The 22,577-nt window shown below is 40.8% G+C and overlaps 1 protein-coding gene across 1 annotated transcript in view; it reads right to left on the reverse strand.

The window, feature by feature from the left end:
• Positions 1-349: 349 nt before the first annotated feature.
• Positions 350-22,577, reverse strand: part of PFDN2 (prefoldin subunit 2) — a 96,189-nt gene continuing 73,961 nt past the window's right edge. Inside the window, exon 4 of the mRNA XM_044089964.1 lies at positions 350-1,247. Within this exon, the coding sequence (XP_043945899.1) occupies positions 1,071-1,247 (177 nt within the window). The 3' untranslated portion in view covers positions 350-1,070. The remainder of the gene's footprint in view (positions 1,248-22,577) is intronic.

Genomic DNA, 22,577 nt, shown 5'->3' on the forward strand with positions numbered 1-22,577 from the left:
TAAAAGGAAACTAGAGTACCTGGTAAAATCTCAAGAAGACAAAGGAAAGATATTCCAATTCTGCACAGAAAGTACCCAAACCAAGAACGTGAGAACCAACAGCACAAATCACTGTACTTTCTCAAAAATGCACTGCTGAAATCATACAGAACACAAGGGACATAGCTCCAAATCAACTGCAATTTACTGAACGATATTTATTTAAAGTGAATAAATGATTGTTTCTACTACACTCTAAAAGGAGACCTGGCACAATGAAAACAGGCAAAATTATGATGGCAATCTATTATTAACCTTGTTCATCAACTTAGTAAGAAAAATCTCTTTAAATCAGACAATTAAGCCTTTCTTTTGTACAACTGGTTTCCAATTTTATTTAACTCAACAATGCAAAAGGAACAAGATATTGCTTAAAAAAAATAAACAAAAATACTGTTTGTACAAGGTGGTCATAAAAATAAATATAGAACTGTTAACCCTCTCCTCCTGTGACATGAAACGAGAACCCCCCAAAACCCTCCTGATGTCAAAAAACAGGGGGCTCAGCCTTTCCTTCGATTCAGAGTCAGTACTCATAAAACGTAAGTGCAAGTGAGTCTCTCACAACTCGTTAAGCCAAGGCCTTCAAGATGCAAAGCTCCGTTAACAGCAAGGGGAGACTGTAGATTCTGAAAAAAAAGGGGTCAGAAAGCAACATAAACTATTCTAGAGACTGTTCTTTAAGACAACATTTTCCTGGTCATTCCTTTATTACCACCACCCCAAACTACACCAGGATGTCCAGCACTGTAAAATTCAGGTCATATATTCTTGATCCACTGTGTCCTACCTGGCAACCAGAGACAAAGTCTCTTGAACAACACAGTGAATGTCCCTGGCTCTAATTAAGAAACCAACGCCCCACCCACTTCACAAAAACTCAGGTTTCCTCCTTGTCCCAGAAGTTGAGAGTTACTTATCCACAGCGAGTCATCTTTCATTAAGTTAAACTCCAAAATGCCAGTTATCAGTTTTGAGAAGGGCATCAAAGGAGCCAGCCTCACATTGCACTTTGTATCTTTTCATGATTATTAGGAGACCAAAACACCAGCTGTCCCTGTTTTACCACCACTTTCATTTTCTTTTGGGCCCAGTTGCTTCTGTTCCTCTTCCCCAACGAGTCGAATATTGTACTTCTCTCGATAATCAACCAGCTCCCGGCCTTTTGCTTGCATCTGCTGATTCAAAGTCTCCATTATTTTTCCAATCTGTAATTAATATAAATAAATGAAAAAATAGGAAAATGGTTGTATTACTCAAAACAACATGCAATAACCTAAACATAAATACATACATGCATATATTTTGTGTGTCACGTGTTGGTTTGCCAAAGTGATACCGATCTTCACTGTTTTACTGCAGTAAAGAACACATGAATCAAGAGTTTTTAATGTCTTGACAGTACCTCTATATATCAACAACTCTCTTACCAATTTTTTTTTTTTTTTATAAATCGGTAGCTGTGGAACATAAAGCACTACCCAATTCTCTCCATGCACCGCTTGCTGTCACTGCCTCTTGAATTATCTAAATTAGCAGTCTTCAAGCTTGCTAATCTCTGCAGCTAGACTGCAAATACACTAATCACTGCCTCTAGTTCTATTAACGCTGAACAAAGTATTTTGATGTATTCTGTTATACAACATACTCAGCTTTGCTCGAGATTTGCAGTGGCAGGAAAGGAACGTAAATCTGGTTATTGAAAAGTCAGCATTCACAGAGTATTTTAGTGCATTTTGCTGACCGGTGTGCACTACCAGCTGGAGAACATCTCACTGATCTCACGCTCCCTTGCTGGATGCAAAATGCACACTTTACAACGCTCTGAACTGTTTGCTTGACTGAATGCACACTATCCCAAACTTTCTCAACAGCTGAATGCAGAATATGCCAAACAATTTCCATGATTCATCTCCACTGAAAGTTACAGAACACACTGCACAATGCCAGTCTTAGCTCTACTGCAGTCACAATACACTGAATTCAACATGCAGGGCTGTTATACAATCCTGAATGCAGAGCACCCTAAATACACTCCTTGACCTGTCTGCATGGCTTAAAGCAGATCCTATGGGACAAACTGCCCTGATCCAAAACACCTGACTTCACAGCACAAGAGTGTATAGAAACAGTTTTATCTGCACTGTTAATTACAATATTTACTGAATTTACAGCTGGCTCCAGAGCACAATAACTAAACTGCTCTAATTTGTCTGCAATGATGCTTGTAGACAATATTCAACTCACTTACACTGCCAACTACAGAACATAGCAAGCTCCATAATCTGTATGCATGTCCAGGCGCATATAATAATAAAAATACTGCCAGCTTTATGACATACTAAGCACGCTATCCCTGTACAACATAGTGGACATAGTGATATTCTGCATCTCTAAACTACTATATCCCAACACCCTCCTCTTTAAGGAAGGGCAACTAGTGCACACCAAGGACTGCTTCTTAGCAAGAGTCTACACACTCCTGTGAAAAGACATAACAAAAGCAGTGGCCATGATACATCTACATTTTCTGTATAGTAGACACTGTGCTGTCCCTGCAGAAATACTCCAGTAGTGCTTCACTCCCCAAGTGCTGGGCCTCTTAATCCAATCATTTTGGCTGGACTATGCAAGAAGTAAAGCCTTGTGGCTGTATGCAATTATTACTGCATTATACTCTGCAAAGAAGCCCTCTACTGCAGACCTAAAGAATGATGTGCAGTGGTGGTTGTAGTACAGATTGGGTAGCATCTGACATCACTTCCAAGGACTGCTGCAGATGATGCTGTGTGATGCCCACTACTCAACCAGCAAAAATAAAGGGAATGGTTACCTCTGACCGGCCTGCGCTCGGTAACATATACTCCATCAAACAAAGCCTCCTGACAACACCTCTGTAGCTGTACTGTGCAGAGCCCCAGAGCATCTATCTACAGAGGCTATGGAAGAGCATTCTGAATAAACCTGTTGCATATCTTGCACAGCTACCCTACCTGTCCTACTTCAGCAGTCCTCTTATGTGCTTAACAAAAGGACCCACAAGCTGTTTCTAACAGCTTTTCACACTGCTTGAAGGTAAATGCCATAATGGGTACAGATACAGCTTGTCACATCAGAAGCCACCCAGACTTTTAGCATATTTCTTTCTATGTTCAGTGCAAGCTCTCTGTAGGTGATCTCTCCCTTCAAGTACTTCTGTAAACAGCTCAATTGTAGCAGTCACAGCTATGCCAACACCAGCAACAAGCTGTAGTCTTTGTCCAGCAATGAGGCAATGTCCTCTCTCCTTCAGAATCTGCTGGTAACGGCCCTTATTCAAGTTTGACTGCACTGCATATATTAGAACATAAAGCATTTCTTGTTCCATGTGCTACACACTACTTTTCCCTTTACACAGTCACTCCAACATGTTAACTACCCTTCCCTAGTCATACATCCTAGGTCATCTACGCTTACAGTTAAAGCCTTGCTCCTTGTCCACTCTAGAACTAAAAGTCCCACCATCTGCCTGGGCTTAAGACAACAAGACAACACAGTCCCAGCATTCATCTATCCTCACAGCATAAACCTCACTGTAATCTCACGGCTGACTACAGCTACGGCTCCCTTTACCCATAATCCTCTGTACCCCCCCCACACACACACTGACTTCTGCCGCCTTTAAGAATCTCTATACTACTTCACGTCTCCACCCTCACATCTATGCTCTGCAGTTACCTGTAGTTACTGCCCAAAAGCGTCTACACTCTTAGCATGCACATACGTGCATACACCATTAACCCTTCGTTGACAGCCTTCAAGATGTATAAAAAAAAATCTGCTTCATCCTGTGTTAGCAACCCTTTGATTTTTTTTTTTCAACTCTTTCTAATCCATAGGTTCACAAGTAAGTACTAGGCTAGCTGCCTTTGTGGTCCATTTATGAGAATCATACTCTGTATCTTGCATCTGTGATAGAAAAACACTAACCAATAAGCCAACCACAACCTTTTCACAGAGTTACATCATGAATTTTTTAATATTTCATTGCCACTCTGAATCAAATGTACAGCCTGGCAAAATTACAAATGCTGAATATGTTTTTCTACTTATTATATGAACTGTACTGTCGTTGTTCTTCTGTAATGTTTTAAATGTTTTGTACTCACCAGGGTGGCCTGAAAACAATCCAGATGGATCAGTGCTTTATCCCAGAAAACACATTTAATAAACATGTCAGACAGCTTTACAGCAGATCAACCTGCTCTTGCAATAAAGTAAATGCATATGAAAAGAGGGAAACTAGATCCCTACTATCTGCTGAGGAATGTTATTGGGAAATTACCTACATCTTTATTGGGCAAGTACACTGGCATTAGTACCTTTCCAATCATGACTCAGGGCATATTCCCCAACCTCAGTAGTTTAGCAATCTCACACATCTGTCAACCATCTGTTCCACCATCCAAAGTGTGTCAACTAAACATATGTTGGCTTTTAACAGTCTACTTAGTTACTGGCTCTCATTATTATTATTATTATTACTACGACTACTACTACTATTATTATTATTATTATTATTATTATTATATATATATATATATATATATATATATATACACACACAGGGCTAGCCACCCAGCAGTGTGAACAGTCTCTAGATGACTGTCACTGTTGATGTTCACATTTCATAGTTGACATCAGTGTGTCTGGATATGGAGTCACTCAATGAGTGTGTCTGTGGGCATTGTGGGCTTGGCCTTGTGGTTGTGTTGTTGTTTGACACTCTGTGTGTGAGTGTTGTGTGTGTTGGGTGTGTTGTGTTCTGAGGTGGTGGTTTTGGGGGTAGTCTGCTTTGGTGGCCTCTGCTGTTTTGGTAGATTTTGATCAGAGCCTCCGAATGTATGTCTGTGTGTGTTTATGTGTATGATTTGAGGTTGTAATGTACTATGTGTAGACTGTGTCTCCTCCTTTGTGGTAAACCTCTTCCTCCTGACTGGTCTTGCAGCTCAGTTGCTGAGAGAGCCAGCAGCAGTTTGGCCGTGATATGTGTTTTGCAAGATGAGGAGTGTGTTTTGTGGGTACAGGAGGCAATTGAGCAGTCTGTGTAATATTCCCTCGAAACATTGCCCTCAAATAGAGGGGGTTTCACCAGCTGCCTGGAGAGAGCCACTCAGCACTGATCCCCCACATGCTAGAAGGGTAGATTAAAAACTTTAAAAAAAAGACTCGGGACGGGTGACCGGTGAAATGGGTGTTGCCTTTGGGGTACTATCTATGCTGTAAGTGCCCATATGGTTTAATGTGACTCTTACTCCAAAACCCTCCCCAAATGACCGTACTACTGCTATACATACACTTCTGTTTTTTGTTTCTTACTTCACTATCGCTACTTAATCTTTAGACCCATATCCCACCTATCTTTCTCCCTCCCATACTGCTCTGCACTATATCCACTCATAACCACAACCCTCCCTAATTGTACCTATCTATTCCACATTGTATCTGTTACTTTTCACAAATAAACCCTCATTTCTTCTTATGTTTGACTACAGCATTATAATCTAGCCTTTCATACTCCTCTTTCTTTACATTCCAGAAAAGATACTAAGACAGCCGGGTCTAAATTACATCAGCAAACACGTATTCAGTGAATACGTCTTCAAATCGCTCACCAGCCGCCGAAATTAACTTCATTGAATTGTGGATTTTTTTCCCACGGTTTGGAAACACTTGGCCATCATCTGAACGCTGCCTTTTTCCCCTCTGTAGTGTGATCTCACAGTTGGTATACATAGTTAAGGGTGTGGGGGGGCACAACCCCCTCATGTTGAAGGGTGGATTTGATTTAGTGCTTTTTGTGTTCCAAACATTTGGTGGGTTAGTGTTTCCGAACCGTGGGAAAAATTCTGCGATTCGGTGAAGTTAATTTTGGCAGCTAGAAAGCGATGAAGATGTATTCGCTGAATAAGTCTTTCGCTGATGTAATACAGACCCAGCCAACCTAACTCTTCTTTTATAGAAAATACTTCCCTCCTTACCTATCCTCTGCCAGCTTTCAGAACCCACCATCACTGAATCTTCTACTGTCCTGCAACTTTGCTTCCTTCTTCATTGTTACTTCCCCACTACCTGACATCTCTAAAATACAGATTCCTATACTTAACTATGCTACTCTTCGACTTAATCTATATTCTTCTTCTCCTAATGTGCCACCTTTCATCCTACCATGACTCAATAACATCTCGCAACATCTCTAACTCTGTCCCAACCACCTAACCATACATCCTCTGTACATACCACACACATTGCACCAAACCTATTTAATATTGCCCCTCACCTTTACTCCAAAATATAGGCTGATTAATTGCACTTCAATTCAAACCAAAACAAAATTAAGTGCAAGAATCCTCTCAAAAAACAAGTATGCACAATTCCCCAGCATACTACAATCCTTTGAGGAGGATATATACACCCTAATCTTGGCCCCACCTATCACAATGAACAAAGATAATTCTCTCCCACACACTTCTATAACCCAAGAGTAGCCAGTCCTCAGTTCTGATTATCTAATTTTTGCTGCAATAAATGTTAGCAGCACAAGAAATAAAACTGCAAACAACATGCCTGGATTACCCAACATAAGCCTGACATTCTTGCTATAACTAAAACTTGGCTTAAACCCAGCATAAACGACTCCGAAGTTATACATCCTGGCTATATCATCATCCGTAATATGCCTACCCCACAGTGCCTTTTTTACGCAACATCATAACAACAAAATCCCAGACATAAAAAATCCACTAGAGACAAACTCAAGGTTATGCTGCTTAATGCAAGGAGTCTAAATCAGAAACTGCACTCACTGGAAGCACGGCTTACCTTGGAAGATGCTGATGTCTGTGCAGTCACAAAGACATGGTTCAAGGCCGCAAAGAGCACCCCGGCCATGCAAGGCTACAATGCCTTCCACACGTCCAGACCTCAACACGAGTATGAAAGAATCAAAGGCAGAGGTATAGCCATCCTCATTAAAGACAAATACACCTCAAGAAGGGTCAAACAGTATGACTCCCTAGAGCTACTCCAAGTCCAACTGTAAGTAAACCCACCTTCCATATCACTGCTGGCTATAGGTCCCCCACCATGAACCACGAGAACCACTCTGCCTACCTGGACCTACTTGAGTCATTCACTATACAGCCAAACACCTTGGTCATGTGTGATTTCAACTATCCTTCCATTGACTGGGAGTCCTATATGAGCACAAGCTTGCCCTAAGGTTCCTGGACTTTGTTAATACAAATGCTTTGGAGCAGATAGTCTGCACCCCCACAAGGGACTTGAATGTACTACATTTAGTACTCACCAACACAGGGGGTCTCTACACTACCCCATGTGTGTTGCCCTCCCTGGTAAGGTCTCATCATAAATCAGTCTAGTTCAAAGTAATGATCATACCTCACCTCCCCCAAGAGGAAAAAGGGTGAAAAATTTCTCCAAAGCAAACTATAGCTTCCTAAGCGATAGCATAAATAGTTTCAAATCCCCTACTACCACTGTCAACAATGACTCTTATAAAGAGGTGTACACAAATGCCCTGTAAAAGCACCTATACAAATGTATAGACCCGGCTGTATCTGTCAACAATGACTCCTATGCAGAAGTGTACACAAATGCCTTGTATAAATACCTATACAAATGTATAGACTCGGCTGTACCTGTCAACGACTCCTATACAGAAGTGTAAAGAAATGCCCTGCATAAACACCTATACAAATGTATAGATTCAGCTGTACCTGAACGGACCCTGGTGGACATCAGGCATAAACAGGTTATACAACAAGAGGAAGAAACTAATGTCTAAGAACAAGAGGGAACTGACTCAGAGGAAGGACACCCTCCACAGCTTTATCAAGCAAATTAGATATCTTGTAAAGTCTTCTAAAAGCAATTACAAAGCTAAACTAGCATTTCCAGCCAAGGACAAGCATAAAGCATTCTTTAGCTATGTCAGAAATCTAAAAGGGAAGGCTCAGCTTTGTGCTGAACTAGTAGTGGATGGTACCACTCATACTAACCCTGAGGACATCGCCAACCATCCATAGACTGGGTAAATTATACGTGTACTAACACACTTGCTCAAAGGTTCCTGGGCTTCAGGTCCAGTGCCCTGGACCAGTTGGATGACACCCCCTCAATGGGGCCCTAACATTCTGGATCTGGTGCTCACTAACATGGGTGATCGTTGGACCACCCCATGTGTGTGGCCTTCCCTAGTGATGTCTGATCATAAATCAGTCCATTAGAAGTAACAATAACATCTTGCCCCCCATTAGCAGCTACTAGACTAAAAAGACTTCTCCACAGCTAATTATAACCTAATAGGTGACGGCATTAATAGTTTCATAGCCCCCAACCTCACTGATAGCACAGACACCTACACTGGGATTTACACCAATGCCTTGTATAAGCATCTATACAAATTTATTGACTCAGCCACACCAGATAGGTTCAAAACAAGATCCTCAAGAAAGAACAAGCCTGCCTGTTGGACATCCGCCACTAACACTTTATACAATAAGAGAAAGAAAATTGCTGTCCAACATCAGGAGGGAATGGTCTCTGAATTGGTAACATTCCCTCCTCGGTTTATACAAGTGAGTAAGACACCTTGTAAGGCATTCTAAAGCTAACTATGAATCCAAATTAGCCTCCTTCACTAAGGATAATCATAAGGCCTTCTTTAGCTACATCAAAAACCTTAAAGGAAAAACCCAGATCTGTGCAGGACTGGTTGTCAATGGCACCAGATATACTGAACCCACAGAAATAGCCAATTTGCTAGCTGACAGGTTCAGTGAAAACTTCTCCCCGGTTTCCCACACATATCCCCCAAAGCATCCTTGCCAACTGCCCTCCACCTAGCACCTCCAAGGAGCAGGTCATTAACACTCTCTCCAAAGCCAAAAACACAGCTTCAATGGGACCTGATAATATCCCAGGTTGCATTCTAAACGGATTAAAACAAAAACCTAGCCGCACTGTTGGGTACTCTTTTTTAGCCACAGTCTAAGCACTGTTTTGTACCGATTAAATGGAAAACAGCAACCATTATCCCATTACATAAAGGAGGCTCCCCCACAGACCCTGTGAAGTATAGACTCATAAGCCTGACCAGCCTACTCTACAAGGCTATGGAAAGAATAATTATGGCCCTCATTAACAAAGATATAGGAGACCTCCAAAAGTTCGAACTGACCCAGTTTAGTTTTGTTAAAGGGAGATACTGCCTCTTGAACTTGGTGGACTTCTTTGAGACAGTCACCAAAGCCCTGGACAAAGGCAAATCCGTACATAAGGCCTACCTGGACCTGGCCAAGGACTTTAACACTATTCCCCACTCAGGCATCACTGATAAACTCACCCAGCTGGTGATCAACCTGTATACTGTCAGGTGGGTTGCAAACTGTCTCACCGATAGAATGCACACAGTCAAAATAGGTGACTCTACCTCCACCAGCAGACAAAAAATCAGTGGTGTTCCACAGGGATCGGTGCCGGGGTCTCTACTGTTTGGAATCTATCTCTTGGATGTACAGGCTAAAACAAAAGGCCTATGGCTGACAAAGTTTGCTGATGATTGCAAACTAGGTGCAGTAGAGTCCCCAAATGATGTCAACATCCTACTAGAGGGACTTAGACAAATGAGTGGTGCCAAAGTCATGAGCTAAAACTAAATGCAAAAAAATGCATCATCATCATCCCCTTCGGCAATGGTGACATCACTGCTAATTGCCACATTAGTAACAACTCCCTAAGTACGCAATCAGCACCACATCTTTACAGTACTAAGTAAGGATTCCATATCGCCCACCTCATACGTAAAAGAGGTTATAACCCCCCTGTACTACTCACTCATCAGTCCAATAACAGAGTACAATTCTACCTTTGGTATGTACCTTACCGGCACCTGCAGCAACTGGAAAGACCTCAAAAGTTTCTTACAAAAAAATTCAGAGCATATGTCAGACAACTCACAGGTGACCTCTGCCTTGAATGTAAAGCAATCTCAGATCCTGCTGTAATGGAAACGCTGCATAGTCATAAATCAAATGGTACAAGATGCACTCACTTTAGGGAACTCAACCTAGTATTCGACATCAACAGGAATTGCCGGACAGACAGATATGTCTCACAGAGGTTACCTCTCTTCTGGAACAAACTTCTAATTCAGGGGAAGCAGAGCCCCTTGCTGACCTTATTTAAGCGCAATTTGGATGACTGGATGGGAACCGCAAATTCACCCCGTGAGTTTCACCGATGTTCCTCTTGGACAGGCGCAATAGTTGTTGACTTAGCTCCACTTAATACCTTAATATTCTCAGGAACAGGGGCTTGCACTTGGCCAGGCTTGTAAGGGCCCTAAGGCCATTATTTACTTACTTATTATTTATTTACATTTGTTGACCGGGAAAATCCAACTGGACACGGGTCCTTTTTCACAGGAGGCCTGGCAAGAAAAGCTCCACAATAAAAACAACAATTAATTACAAGTTACAAGAAGTATGGGTAGGTTTTGTTTAACAATAGTAGCATATGACAGGGTGCCTAGAGAGGAGTTGCGGTATTGTATGAGGACGTCAGGAGTGTCAGAGAAGTATGTAAGAGTGGTACAGGATATGTACGAGGGTAGTGTGACAGCGGTGAGGTCTGCGGTGTGAGTGACGGATGCGTTTAAGGTGGAGGTGGAATTACATCAAGGATCAGCTCCGAGCCCTTTCTTGTTTGCAATAGTGATGGACAGATTGTCAGACGAGATCAGACAGGAGTCCCCGTGGACTATGATGTTTGCAGATGACATTGTGATCTGTAGTGAGACTAGGGAACAGGTGGAGGCGACCCTGGAGAGGTGGAGATATGCTCTAGAGAGAAGAGGAATGAAGGTCAGCAGGACCAAGACAGAATATATGTGTGTGAATGACAGGGAGGATAGAAGAATGGTGAGGATGCAGGGAGTAGAGGTGGCAAAGGTGGATGAGTTTAAATACTTGGGATCAATAGTTCAGAGTAATGGTGAGTGTGGAAGAGAGGTGAAGAACAGAGTACAGGCAGGATGGACTGGGTGGAGAAGAGTGTCAGGAATGATTTGTGACAGACCAGTACCAGTAAGAGTGAAAGGGAAGGTCTACAAGAGGGTAGTGAGACCAGCTATGTTATATGGGTTGGAGATGGTGGCATTGACAAAAAGGCAGGAGTTTGAGCTGGATGTGGCAGAGTTAAAGATGTTAAGATTTGCACTGGGTGTACAGAGGGTGGAGAGGATTAGGAATAAGTATATTAGAGGGTCAGTCCAGGTTGGAAAGTTTGGAGACAAAGCCAGAGAGGCAAGATTATGTTGGTTTGGACATGTGCTGAGGAGGGATGTTGAGTATATTGGGAAAAAGATGCTAAGGATGAAGCTACCAGGTAACAGGAAAAGAGGAAGGCCTAAGATAAGGTTTATGGATGTGGTGAGAGAGGACATGCAGGTGGTTGGTGTGACAGAGCAAGATGCAGAGGACAGGAAGAAATGGAAACAGATGATCTGCTGTGGCGACCCCCAACAGGAACAGCTGAAAGAAGACAATGACTGTGCTTTGGTTGTGTGCCCAACCACCACCACCAAGAACCTTCTCCTGCCTCAATTGCTCTATGGGATTATAACTGTCTTGGAAAACCTAACTAAATCTTCGAAGTCAGAATTTTTGGTTCCTTCAATATATGTCTTAGAAAACAGACCTATTAGCTGTTACCTCAACTAGGTGAGTTTTAGAGCTATAAGCATAAAAATGCATAAAATTAGATATTGTACTTCATAAGAATAGAGTTTTAACCATCTTCTAAAAGGTCTATGAAGTCTAAGGTAATATCATGCATAGAGATGTTGTGTACAGTACTTATCCACAACAGCAGATCTTTGAGCAGAATTCACTATAACAAGAACTCTAACATTTAGATATACTCACTTTTTCCTCCTGGGATTTGAATTGCTACTCCAGCAGTGAGAACCACTGTAGATCTTGCACCTTTGAAGACAGTGATACAGCTAGTGTGGGGATCCCATGTAAGCATGCAGTGTAAGTTGTCCTCTGGTTCTTCAAGTCTGCAGAGAAGTGTGACAGGCAAAGACCAAAGCTGCTGCTGCTACTAGCATTACTGTTAAGAAAAAAAAAATCTGTACAGTCCCAGATATCATGGTAACTATGTAAAATTCCCAACTGTCTACTGTTTTGGAGGCCACTACTCAAAAGGTCTACAATTACGGCAAAAATCTTAAGCAACTTTAAAGCTTATCTGGACAGGGCCATTGCAACAGTAAATCATAACATTTGGATGGAATGCCAAGAGTACTTGGCTACCCTTAGTAGGTTGAAAGTAACAAGATTCCCTGTAATGTAGTTATGCCAAACCCTGTCCTGCCCTGCACTCTGCTTCCAACTTGCAATTTTCTCTGAATGTGTGGAGAGTAATCCCTTAGCACCTTCTAAAACATCTTGTGCAGCACCACTTCAAAAGTGAAATACTTAATGTGCTGTTGTATTAGTTGAATGCATTCTTACAGTGAAGGTTTTTTTTCTTGTCACAGCAATACAAAACAGTGGGTTATCCAATTACGAGTGCCGTTTCTTTTTTTTTTTTTCTGAAGAAACAAAATCCTCTGGAATACCAAGTTGCATATGTTTGTCCAGTATATGCAAGTGACACTTTCCTTCATCAATACAGTTGGGATAAAAGACTGGCAAGCTGAACGGACTGTTGCAGAGAGACCACTGGAAATAAATATGACTTAAAATGATTACGTTTTAAAGAGACCCTCTCACTGTTGAAAACAGTGTAAGGTGACTTGAACAGTAAGAGTCTTCTCACTGACGCTTTAGCAATGAAGAAGTGTTTCCAAAGACAGCAACCTGACGTCTGTTATGTCACATGGTCCAAAAGGATGTGAAGTTGCTCTCTACAGCACAAAGCCCATATTAATGGAAGAGAAAATGCTTTTTCTATGGTCTTAGTTGCAGGTAAACTTTTAAGAAAGCTTTAAAAGAAATGGCTGAAATACACACACTGGTAGGGGAATATACTTCATTGTGCTAGACAGGTGATCTCAACAAATCTAATACATAGGTTCATAGGTTCATACTAGGCTATCTGCCCTAGGGCATTTATAAGCCTAGCCAGAATGTGTTTGGCTTTCGCCACCCATTTTAAATTTATTTTGCTATGCCCTTTTTCGAAGTTAGTATACTGTGCCTCCATCTAACAGTGACACAGAAGTGATACCCAGGTAAACTGATCTCCCATCCACTCATCAAGATTCCTCTTGAAGAGAGTCAATGAGGGACTCTGCCTAACCTGGACTGGGATTTTATTCCAGAGTGAAGGGAGCCTCTCCTCTTTTCACGAAAAACATCAGGTGGTATTCATACTTATGGGAGAAATTCACCCTACTCTTTTTTTTCCAATAAGTGCCTTTTTTTTTCTTTTACATCCACTTGGGTTACAGCCAACTCTACAGATGGGACCTTGGTTTAGCATCTCATGTGAAGGGCAGCATCTCCCTTATCATGCACAGCACTGTATTAACACCATTGTTCACCATCTCCCTTACCCTTCACACCAGTGTCAATACTGGAAAATTAATCTAAGAACTTGTTGCGGAAAAAGAACCCAGAGCCTTCTGATCTTGATGCACCAAAGGCAACTGTGTTACCTACTGAGCTACTGACACTTATTTTAAGCTACTCCATTACATTTAATGGAGTAGTAACGGAGTTACAGAAAGGAGGGAATTCCAGTTACTACAAAGATCACATCCATTGGTTAGCCAGCAGTACCTGTATTATTTTAGTACTTGTATTATTATGCGTTACATTCAGTTAAAGCCACTTCAGATCATGTTTGTGCTTACTCACACCTACAGGTGCCTCTACTTCTGCAGCATTCTTTAATGGCATATCAGAGGGTGCTGCTCTAGCAGGGTTGGTTTTCCAGTATTTATTTGGTGTAGGTATACCAGGATGGGGCATCGGGTGGTATGGGGGGACACCGTGGAGCCCTTTTGCCTAGGGCACCATTTGACCTAAGGCTGCTCCTGTCAGAGGCAGACATCTGCAAAGCACTGACCCGCTCACTAGTTCACACCTTTAATACAAATTAAAAAGCTGACTGCCAATTCAAAAGCAGAGTTGGTTTCACTACAATGGTTATTCAGGGCATGCTAGAAGTGGTGGGGTGTCTCCACTTCACTTTTTGATGGAGTGATCAATATTCCACTAACAGTTTATGAGGACACATTAAAAGAAAATCATCCTACAATTGTATAAGGTTAACATCAAAATAACAGTCAAGCAAATTCTTTTTTTTTTCAGTAGTTACAGTTCATAGCATTTCATGTCATCTCCAAGAAGTTGTCAAGACAGACGCGAGTGCCACTCCATAATAAAAGCTGATGTGACTTACGCAGGATGACCTACCACAAGTGGATGCTCAGCCTCAGTATAACTTAGGGAAACATTCAGAACGGATGTTCTGAATATCAAATCCAAAAAGATCAGTCTCCAAAAGGTCAAAACATACAAACACGACCTGCTTTTTAGCAGTTGTAAAAAAAAGTCAGTAGTGTCTTGACCGAGATCGCAATAGTGAGGGGGCTGGGGTTTTTGCCCTCTCTCCACTGTGGTGTGAACTCTTATTTTGTATATATAATTAGCAGGTGCTGTATGTGTGTGGGGCTGCAGCCTCCTACATGAGTGTGCAGGGGACAAGCACCCTGCACAGAACATGTTTTATTTACTTTTTTGGGAGAATTTTTGAGTTTCAACATTTTGGGGCAGGTGGTGATCTTTTTTGATTTGATACTTAGAACATTTGACGATTCTCAGTCAGAGTGTCTTCTGTGTAGCGACATGCGTGAATGGAAATTCCTCCGTTGAAGGTTGTGCATTAGGCCCGGCAAGCCAGTATGAAAAAATCTACTGCCAATCATTAGCGGACCGGAGTTCTGCTGTGGCGACCCCTAACTGGGAAAAGCCAAAAGACACAAACAAACTTAGAACATTCGACATACTGAATGTACTCCTAAAAATTAATATCAAAACACTGTGAAATGTGACAATCTTTATATCTCAAAAACTGTCATGCCTATGAGAGAAAAAAAGCCTCTTCCACTTAAATAAACTTAGCTTATCAATCCATAAGATTAAACAACACAATAACACAAGCACCTATAAATTCCAATATGGGTTCTGGGCATCAAGCTCCTTCATGGCTAACAGGCCTTTGGCTTGCTCAGCAAGCCTGCTAACAGCATTCTGGTCTTGTTCTAAAAGGATAGAAAAATGCAGTGAAGCACACATTATTGTTAAGCAGGAAATGCTGTAGGATCTATGCAGAAATCACATGCAAGAAAGCAAAAGAAGGTGACTGGTGTTTATTCATTATCTTTCTGCTAAATTAAAAAGGCAATTTTTCAATGTCCTGCCAGGGGCTGTAAGCAGCAAAACAGGACAATTATGCTGTCATAATGCTGGACAGTGTAATACTGGGAAGATTCCAAGTTTGCTATGCCAGGCAAAAGTCTGTCCTTACAGTCATGGGGGCAAAGGCTAAGGCTTAAAAAAGAGGTTCTGTAAGCTCTCCTGTCTATAATATATAAAAATGGCCACTCTCTATACTTTATGGAGCAAGCAGAGTTAGGAAAAAATCACTAGATGCCAAGTTATGAAATATGGAAATAAAAACAGGAAGAAAATTATTGAACCTACTGTTATGGTGAGTATATCCCATGACCATATCTTCTTTTACATCATTTCCAAGTAGTTACCTGTACCTACTGGCCTTACCAATCATGAAGAAAAAAAAAGTAAATTATCCCACCCAGTGCTTCTACTCTTGAGCATTAGGCAGACACTCCCTCACTCTAGCCATCCAATTAGATGCACTTCCTGTTATCCTGTTTCCTCCTCCTAGACCTATAAAATGCTCGTGCTTTACCTATCACTTCTTACTACAGACACTCCCTCACTCTATCCATCCAATTAGACGTACTTCCTGTTATCCTGTTTCCTCCTCCTAGACCTACAACATGCTCGTGCTTCACCTATCACTTCTTACGACACTCATGTTACTATCTCACCTCACTATTTATCACCACAACAAATTCCAGACAGCAACATTTCACCATACCACTAACCCACCTTACCATACTACTCCATGTACATATCTCACCATCAGTCCTACACTTGTCAATATTACTATCCTCCAATATTTTCCATTTAAATTAATACCTACTAAAGATAGTCACTATAATCCTCAGTTATTCAACAATGAACTTATCAAACGATTGAAACTTCTTACCAACATTGCCTCTAGGCTACTGCTTAGTGGTGACATCCACCTAAACCCTGGACCACTCTCAGATAACACCAACCCATCTAATCACTCTAGTCTCAACACCCCCTCACATCCAATCCTAAACAGAAAAAATTCAGACCTATTGCTAATGAGCATTAATATTAGAAGTATAGCCAACAAATTTGACATCCTCCATGCCACTTTAGCCACATACTCCCCAGACATAGTAATAATCACTGAGACATGGTTAAAACCAGGTACAAAAGATGATGAAATACTACCCCCAGGTTACTCCATACTACGGGTGGATAGGTTCAACAAAAGAGGAGGTGGAGTTCTGTCCTCTTTAAGACCATCTTACTTTAACTTTCCTTGAATGCAAAACCCCACAAATGGACAGTGCAGAAATCATCTGTATCACACTAACCATAAATTCAAGAAAAACACAATAGAACTGGCTGCTATATCCCACCTGGAAATAATGTCCCAGTTATAGAATGTCTATTGCACCGGGCAAGTAGTACCCTTAGTCAGGAGACACTCATACTAGGTGATTTTAATTTAGACTGGTTTGCATGTGATACAGATCACCCCATCCATCACTTAAACTTGCATGGCTTTACACAAACTATTCAAGAACCTACCCCCAATGGATAAAGCTAGTAAAAAAACAATCCACCTTGGACTGGATATTATTAAATAACTCCTCTCACTCATTCCAGTCAGGTTGCCTTCCTGATGGTCTGAGCGACTACCTACCCACATTTCTTATACGACAACACATATTCCCAACAAAACCTACTATGTTTAAACAACTCAGAAGAAAAACATAACTTTAATCTTGACAACTTCCTAGCTGAAGTACAATTTGGACTCCACTCAAATACCTTGACCTAGATGATGCAGTGAACCACTTTAATACATTTTTCTTAGATATATTAAATGCACATGCCCCTGTTAGAACCATCAGAGTAAAATCAAACTATGCCCCCTGGCTAAGCAGAGACACTAGATCCCTTCTGAAAACTAGAGTTAGAGCCTGGGAACTATGGTATAGACTAACACAGTAGTTTCTAAACAACAGTATCAAGAACTTAGAAATAAGGCAAAAAAAAAACAAAACAAATAAAACAGGATAAAATAAATTTCTATAATATTCAAAACACACATCAAAAAAAACCTCAAAAATTCTGGCCAGCTATAAACTCAATCCTTTACCCAGGAAAATCTACTACACCAACGCCAAACATCCACAACAATTCCGAAAGCATAGCTACCATTTTTAACAAAAAATTTACTTAATCTATAATTATCCTTTCCAAACAGGAAACTCCTACTTAAAGAAAAAAACAAGTACCAAAATGGCTAGGCAAAAACTCTATCTATTGAATATAAAAGAGTGATAAAACTAGTGCTTTTTCTGAAGCAGCGACAGTGTTATCGTGAAAGCGCTACTTTTATCACTTTCTTTTATGTTCAACAGAGTTTTTGCCTAGCCGTGTTGGTTCGGTACTTGTTTTTTTACTTCAAGTTTACACAGTTTTCTTATACCGCACCTTTCACCTGTTCCCGTGCATTTTTACTTTTTGTAGCAAACTCCTACTCCTGATACCAAACCAGTCAAGTCTACAACTAGTAATGCCTCGTTCTCTTTCTCCCCAGTTCCTACAGCCACAATAAAAAAACTACTACAAAAACTAAAACCTACTACATAGATGACTTACCCAGTGAATACCTCAAAATTGCAGCTGAATCTATAGCCTTCCCAATATCAATCCTTATAAATAGATCCATTTTCGAAAACAAGGTCCCTCAACTGTGGAAAATTTCCCATGGAATCCCACTTCATAAAGGGGGACCTTCCACAGAACTGATAAACTATTGGTCAACTGCTATTCTTTCACTTCTTTCTAAGCTACTCGAAAGGTGTATTCATCTCCAGGTCATGAAATTCTTACTAACAAATAACCTTCTCGCAAACACTCAGCATAGGTTTCGCCCATCACATAGTACACTACAGCTCTTTTATCCTTCGCTAACACTGTAAACCATCACAGGAATAACAACTTTGTATGTGCCATTTTTCTAGACTTATCAAAAGCTTTTGATATGGTCTCCCACTCCAAACTAATAGATGCACTAACTGAAATATCCTTCTCACTATCTGCCACAGTATGGTTTCATAACTATTTATCTGGCCATCAACAATCTGTTCTATGGCAGGGCGACCTATCTCCATGCCTTCCTTTATCCATTGGTGCCCCCAAGGATCTATCTTGGGCCCTCTCCTTTTCTCCCTCTTTATTAATAATCTACACACAGCTATTCCACATGACTCTATAATACAATATGCAGATGATTCAATACTTATCTGTGCTGCCACTTCTCTATCAGCTCTTCATTCTCAAACACAGGAATCTTTCACTTCTGTTGAAACATGGTTAGCCACTGCCCATCTAATCATGAACCCATACAAAACTAAATTATTACTGTTCCAACCCAACAAGACATCTACCTCATGCCCAACATTTAACATAATAGCCAAAGACAATACTGTGATCTCCCCGATAACCCATACAAAGCTTCTTGGAGTGGAAACAGATAATACCCTAAAATTTGACTTGCATGTCTCCATAATTATAAAAAAACTCCATAAGAAACTTAAGTCTATATAGGCACAAAAGGTTCCTGACCACAATGGCCAGAATTACATGAGCACAAACCCATCTGCTCTCCACTCTACTATATGCCTCTCCGATTTTAACTAATCTAAGGAAAACTGACTTATCTAAGCTAGAAGCATATTATAATAAAATTGCTAAGTTTGCATCTGACTGCCCATATAGAACACATCGTTGTACAGCTTTAAGGATACTAGGACTGGCTTGAGCTTCCCAACATTATTCTTTACAACCAAGTATCGCTAACTCACAAAACTGTAACACAACCAACTAGAACTCCTGCACTATAAAATCTCATCCTTCCTTACAGTTCCAGCAGACCACTTTGCTCTAGCAAGAACTTACTCACAGTCTCCAAGGCCAACAGCACTGCAGGAGAATTTTATTTTCAAACTATATATCTCGTATATGGAACTCCATAACTCCATTCTCTCAGTCTCATCCACTAACCACTTTAAGCCATCACGTAAAGCTCATCTAAAAAAATAAGTGGCTATATTCCTGTACTAACCCCTCATGAGTGCTCTGATACATCACAGTACACCCAAAACATATCCAACTTCTCCCCTGGTGTTTAATCCTTTGTTCCTACCGACCTCTCTTAACCTTATATCTTGACATAAGTCATGCCTACAAATAGTACTAGCTATGTTCAAAGCCTAGGTTTTGTTGTCAAGATGTAACAAATTTGTATGTTCTTATGTATACTATATTATGTTTACTTTATACTTTTTGATTACTGTAATGTGTGCATGAAAATTTACTGTTACTCATGGAGCTTTTCTCCCCGGGCCTCTGCTGAAAAAGCACCGGTGTCCAGTCAGTTTTTCCCAGTAAACAAATGTTAAATAAATAAATAAAAACTGACCCATTATTTGACATAAACTCAGTCTGTTGTCCTTGACAAAACATGGGACACCTCAGAAATCCACATCTTATTCTCAAGACATGTAAAAGAGCATTCTCAGTCTAGTTATTTTAGCTAAATAAGTTCCCATATTTCAGTAGAGGCAATCACCGACCAAATGTCCTTCAAGAACAGCTAAATGGAACTAGATGGAATGCTGGTTAAGAGCTTTTGTCTATATTACACCAATACTTCATCAGAATAAACATTTTCACAAGTAACACTTCTGAATAATCCTAATGCAATCATGTGATTTAAAGTCATAAAACCATGTGATCACTACCACAACCACTTTAAAAGAACCATGCAAACAAATTTTAAAATCAGTATGTATCCATATTTTCATTACATATATTTATTTAACATTTGTTTACCGGGAAAGTCCCACTAGGACAGAGCCTGTTTTCAGTGGAGGGCCGGGGAGAAATGCTCCAGACGCATGTCTTTGTAATGTGGGAGGAAACCCACAAGAACACAGGGAGGACATGCAGACTCCACACAGAAGGCACCCAGCTGAGAATCGAAATGGAGAACCTCTTGCTGTGAGGGGACAATACTAACCACTACACCACTGTGCTGTCCAATTTTATATATATATATATATATATATATATATATATATATATATATATATATATATATATATATATCAAAGCACGCACACATACACATACAAGCATAAAAACTTTTTTCTTAAAAAAATATCAATAAATAATCCTTTGCTTCCATTTGGTAGTTCCTTGAAGACACCTGGCTGGTGTTTGCCTTTATTGGTTAACATTTTTACTGACCACTGAAAGGTAAGCTGTTGGTGCACCACTTCCATATCTTACTTACTCAATCCTGTTAACTCCATTAAGCCTGCCATGTGGAGGCACCTTTCCATGCTCATTCTTGGCATGAAGTACACGAAAAGGAAGTTTCAGTAAGGAGCATGGAAGCAGCTGACAAGCAAAAACATCCAAAGACAGACAGTGTTTCAGGCAAAGGATTACTTGGATAGTCAGATTTCTATTTCCTCCTCTCAAAATACTATGCCTTCCCTTGGAACTCTGCTACTTCCATCAAACTATGGGCTATAAATGACCCTAAAAATACAAAGCATCAACAGAACCATCTGCAATCTGGGCAGCTTTTATTTTTAAGTCACTACGTATGGTGCAAAACACATATTTTTGTCATATGAAACTTCAAGTACATACAAGTAGACAGCAAGTGTGACAATTTCCAAAACAAAACACACCACTCTACCTCCAAAATTAAAATAAACCTAGAAATCACCAGCTTCAACAAACACGTCTTTGCTAATATATCAATACAAAGTACAGTTGTGTACACTTACCATAAATATAGATGTTCGAGTGTATTCACTGTTGCAGTCATCACATCTGGGTTATCTGCTTGCAGGTAGCCCTCAGTCGGCCTGATTATCAAAGTCTTAGGTCCTGCGTCAGCTGCAGTCTCATCTTCCATGATGTCAGGTAGTCAAGGGTATAAAGCATGCAGCCAATGCCATTACATCAGTTTTTCTTGCCCCAGATGTCAGGTGCCCCCATAATGGGAAACAATTATATACACAAGGTTACACCTCCAACAAAAAGCAAATACACCAGAAAGCTTTAAGCATAGTAAACAAAAATAGAGGTATAGTCAATAGGAGTCAGGGGGCTGGAGGGAGGGTAACCAGGACTGCAAAAGTGAACAGACTTGAACATCTACATTTATGGTAAGTGTACACAACTGTACTATGTTCTTCATGTTTCATTGTTGCAGTCATCACATTTGGGTAGATTCCCAAAGCGAAGGATGGGAGGAGGCAATTAGATAGCATTAGGACCAGCTACAAGGCCCTGCAAGACTGCAGTGGCAAAGCCAGCTCTGGATTTAGAAAAAATTGGCAAGTGGTAATGCTTGGTGAAAGTATGTACAGAACTCCAGGTAGTAGCTTCTAGGATGTCCCTGGTAGGGACACCCCTGAGAAAGGCTGTAAAGGTAGATGCAGCCCTGGTGGAATGTGGTCCTATCCCCTGTGGGGTAGGTTTCCCATGGTGCTTATAGCAGAAATGAATGCAATGGCCTTTCCACTTAGAAATGGTTTGCTTTGAAATGGCCTTCCCCTCTGCCCCTGCAGCAAATGCAACTAGCAGCTGTTCAGATTTCCTGAGAGGCTTAGTCCTGTCCAAGTAAAATCTAAGTTGTTTGTGCACGTCCAAGGAGTGCAGTATTCGTTCCCCTTTGTTCTGTGGATTAGAAAAGAAGGTTGGCAAATGAATGGACTGATTAAGGACCACACTGGATACCACCTTGGGCATAAAGGAAGGATTGGTCCTGAGGGACACCCTATCCGCATGAAAGATGATAAAAGGTTCCACTGCCATGAGGGCCCGTAATTCAGACACCCTTCTTGCTGAAGTGATGGCTAGAAGGAAGGCTGTTTTCCAAGAAAGGAATTTCAACTCTGCATTTGCAGCTGGCTCAAAGGGAGGTAGAGTGAGCTTTTCCAATACAAAGTTAAAGTCCCAGGCTGGAGTAGGGGCTCTCCTGGGTGGTCTTAAGTTTTTGGCCCCTCTGAGGAATTG

The sequence above is a fragment of the Protopterus annectens genome, chromosome 12.part0 (genome assembly GCF_019279795.1).
Source record: "Protopterus annectens isolate FY-2018-M chromosome 12.part0, PAN1.0, whole genome shotgun sequence".
Lineage (NCBI taxonomy): Eukaryota > Metazoa > Chordata > Ceratodontiformes > Protopteridae > Protopterus > Protopterus annectens.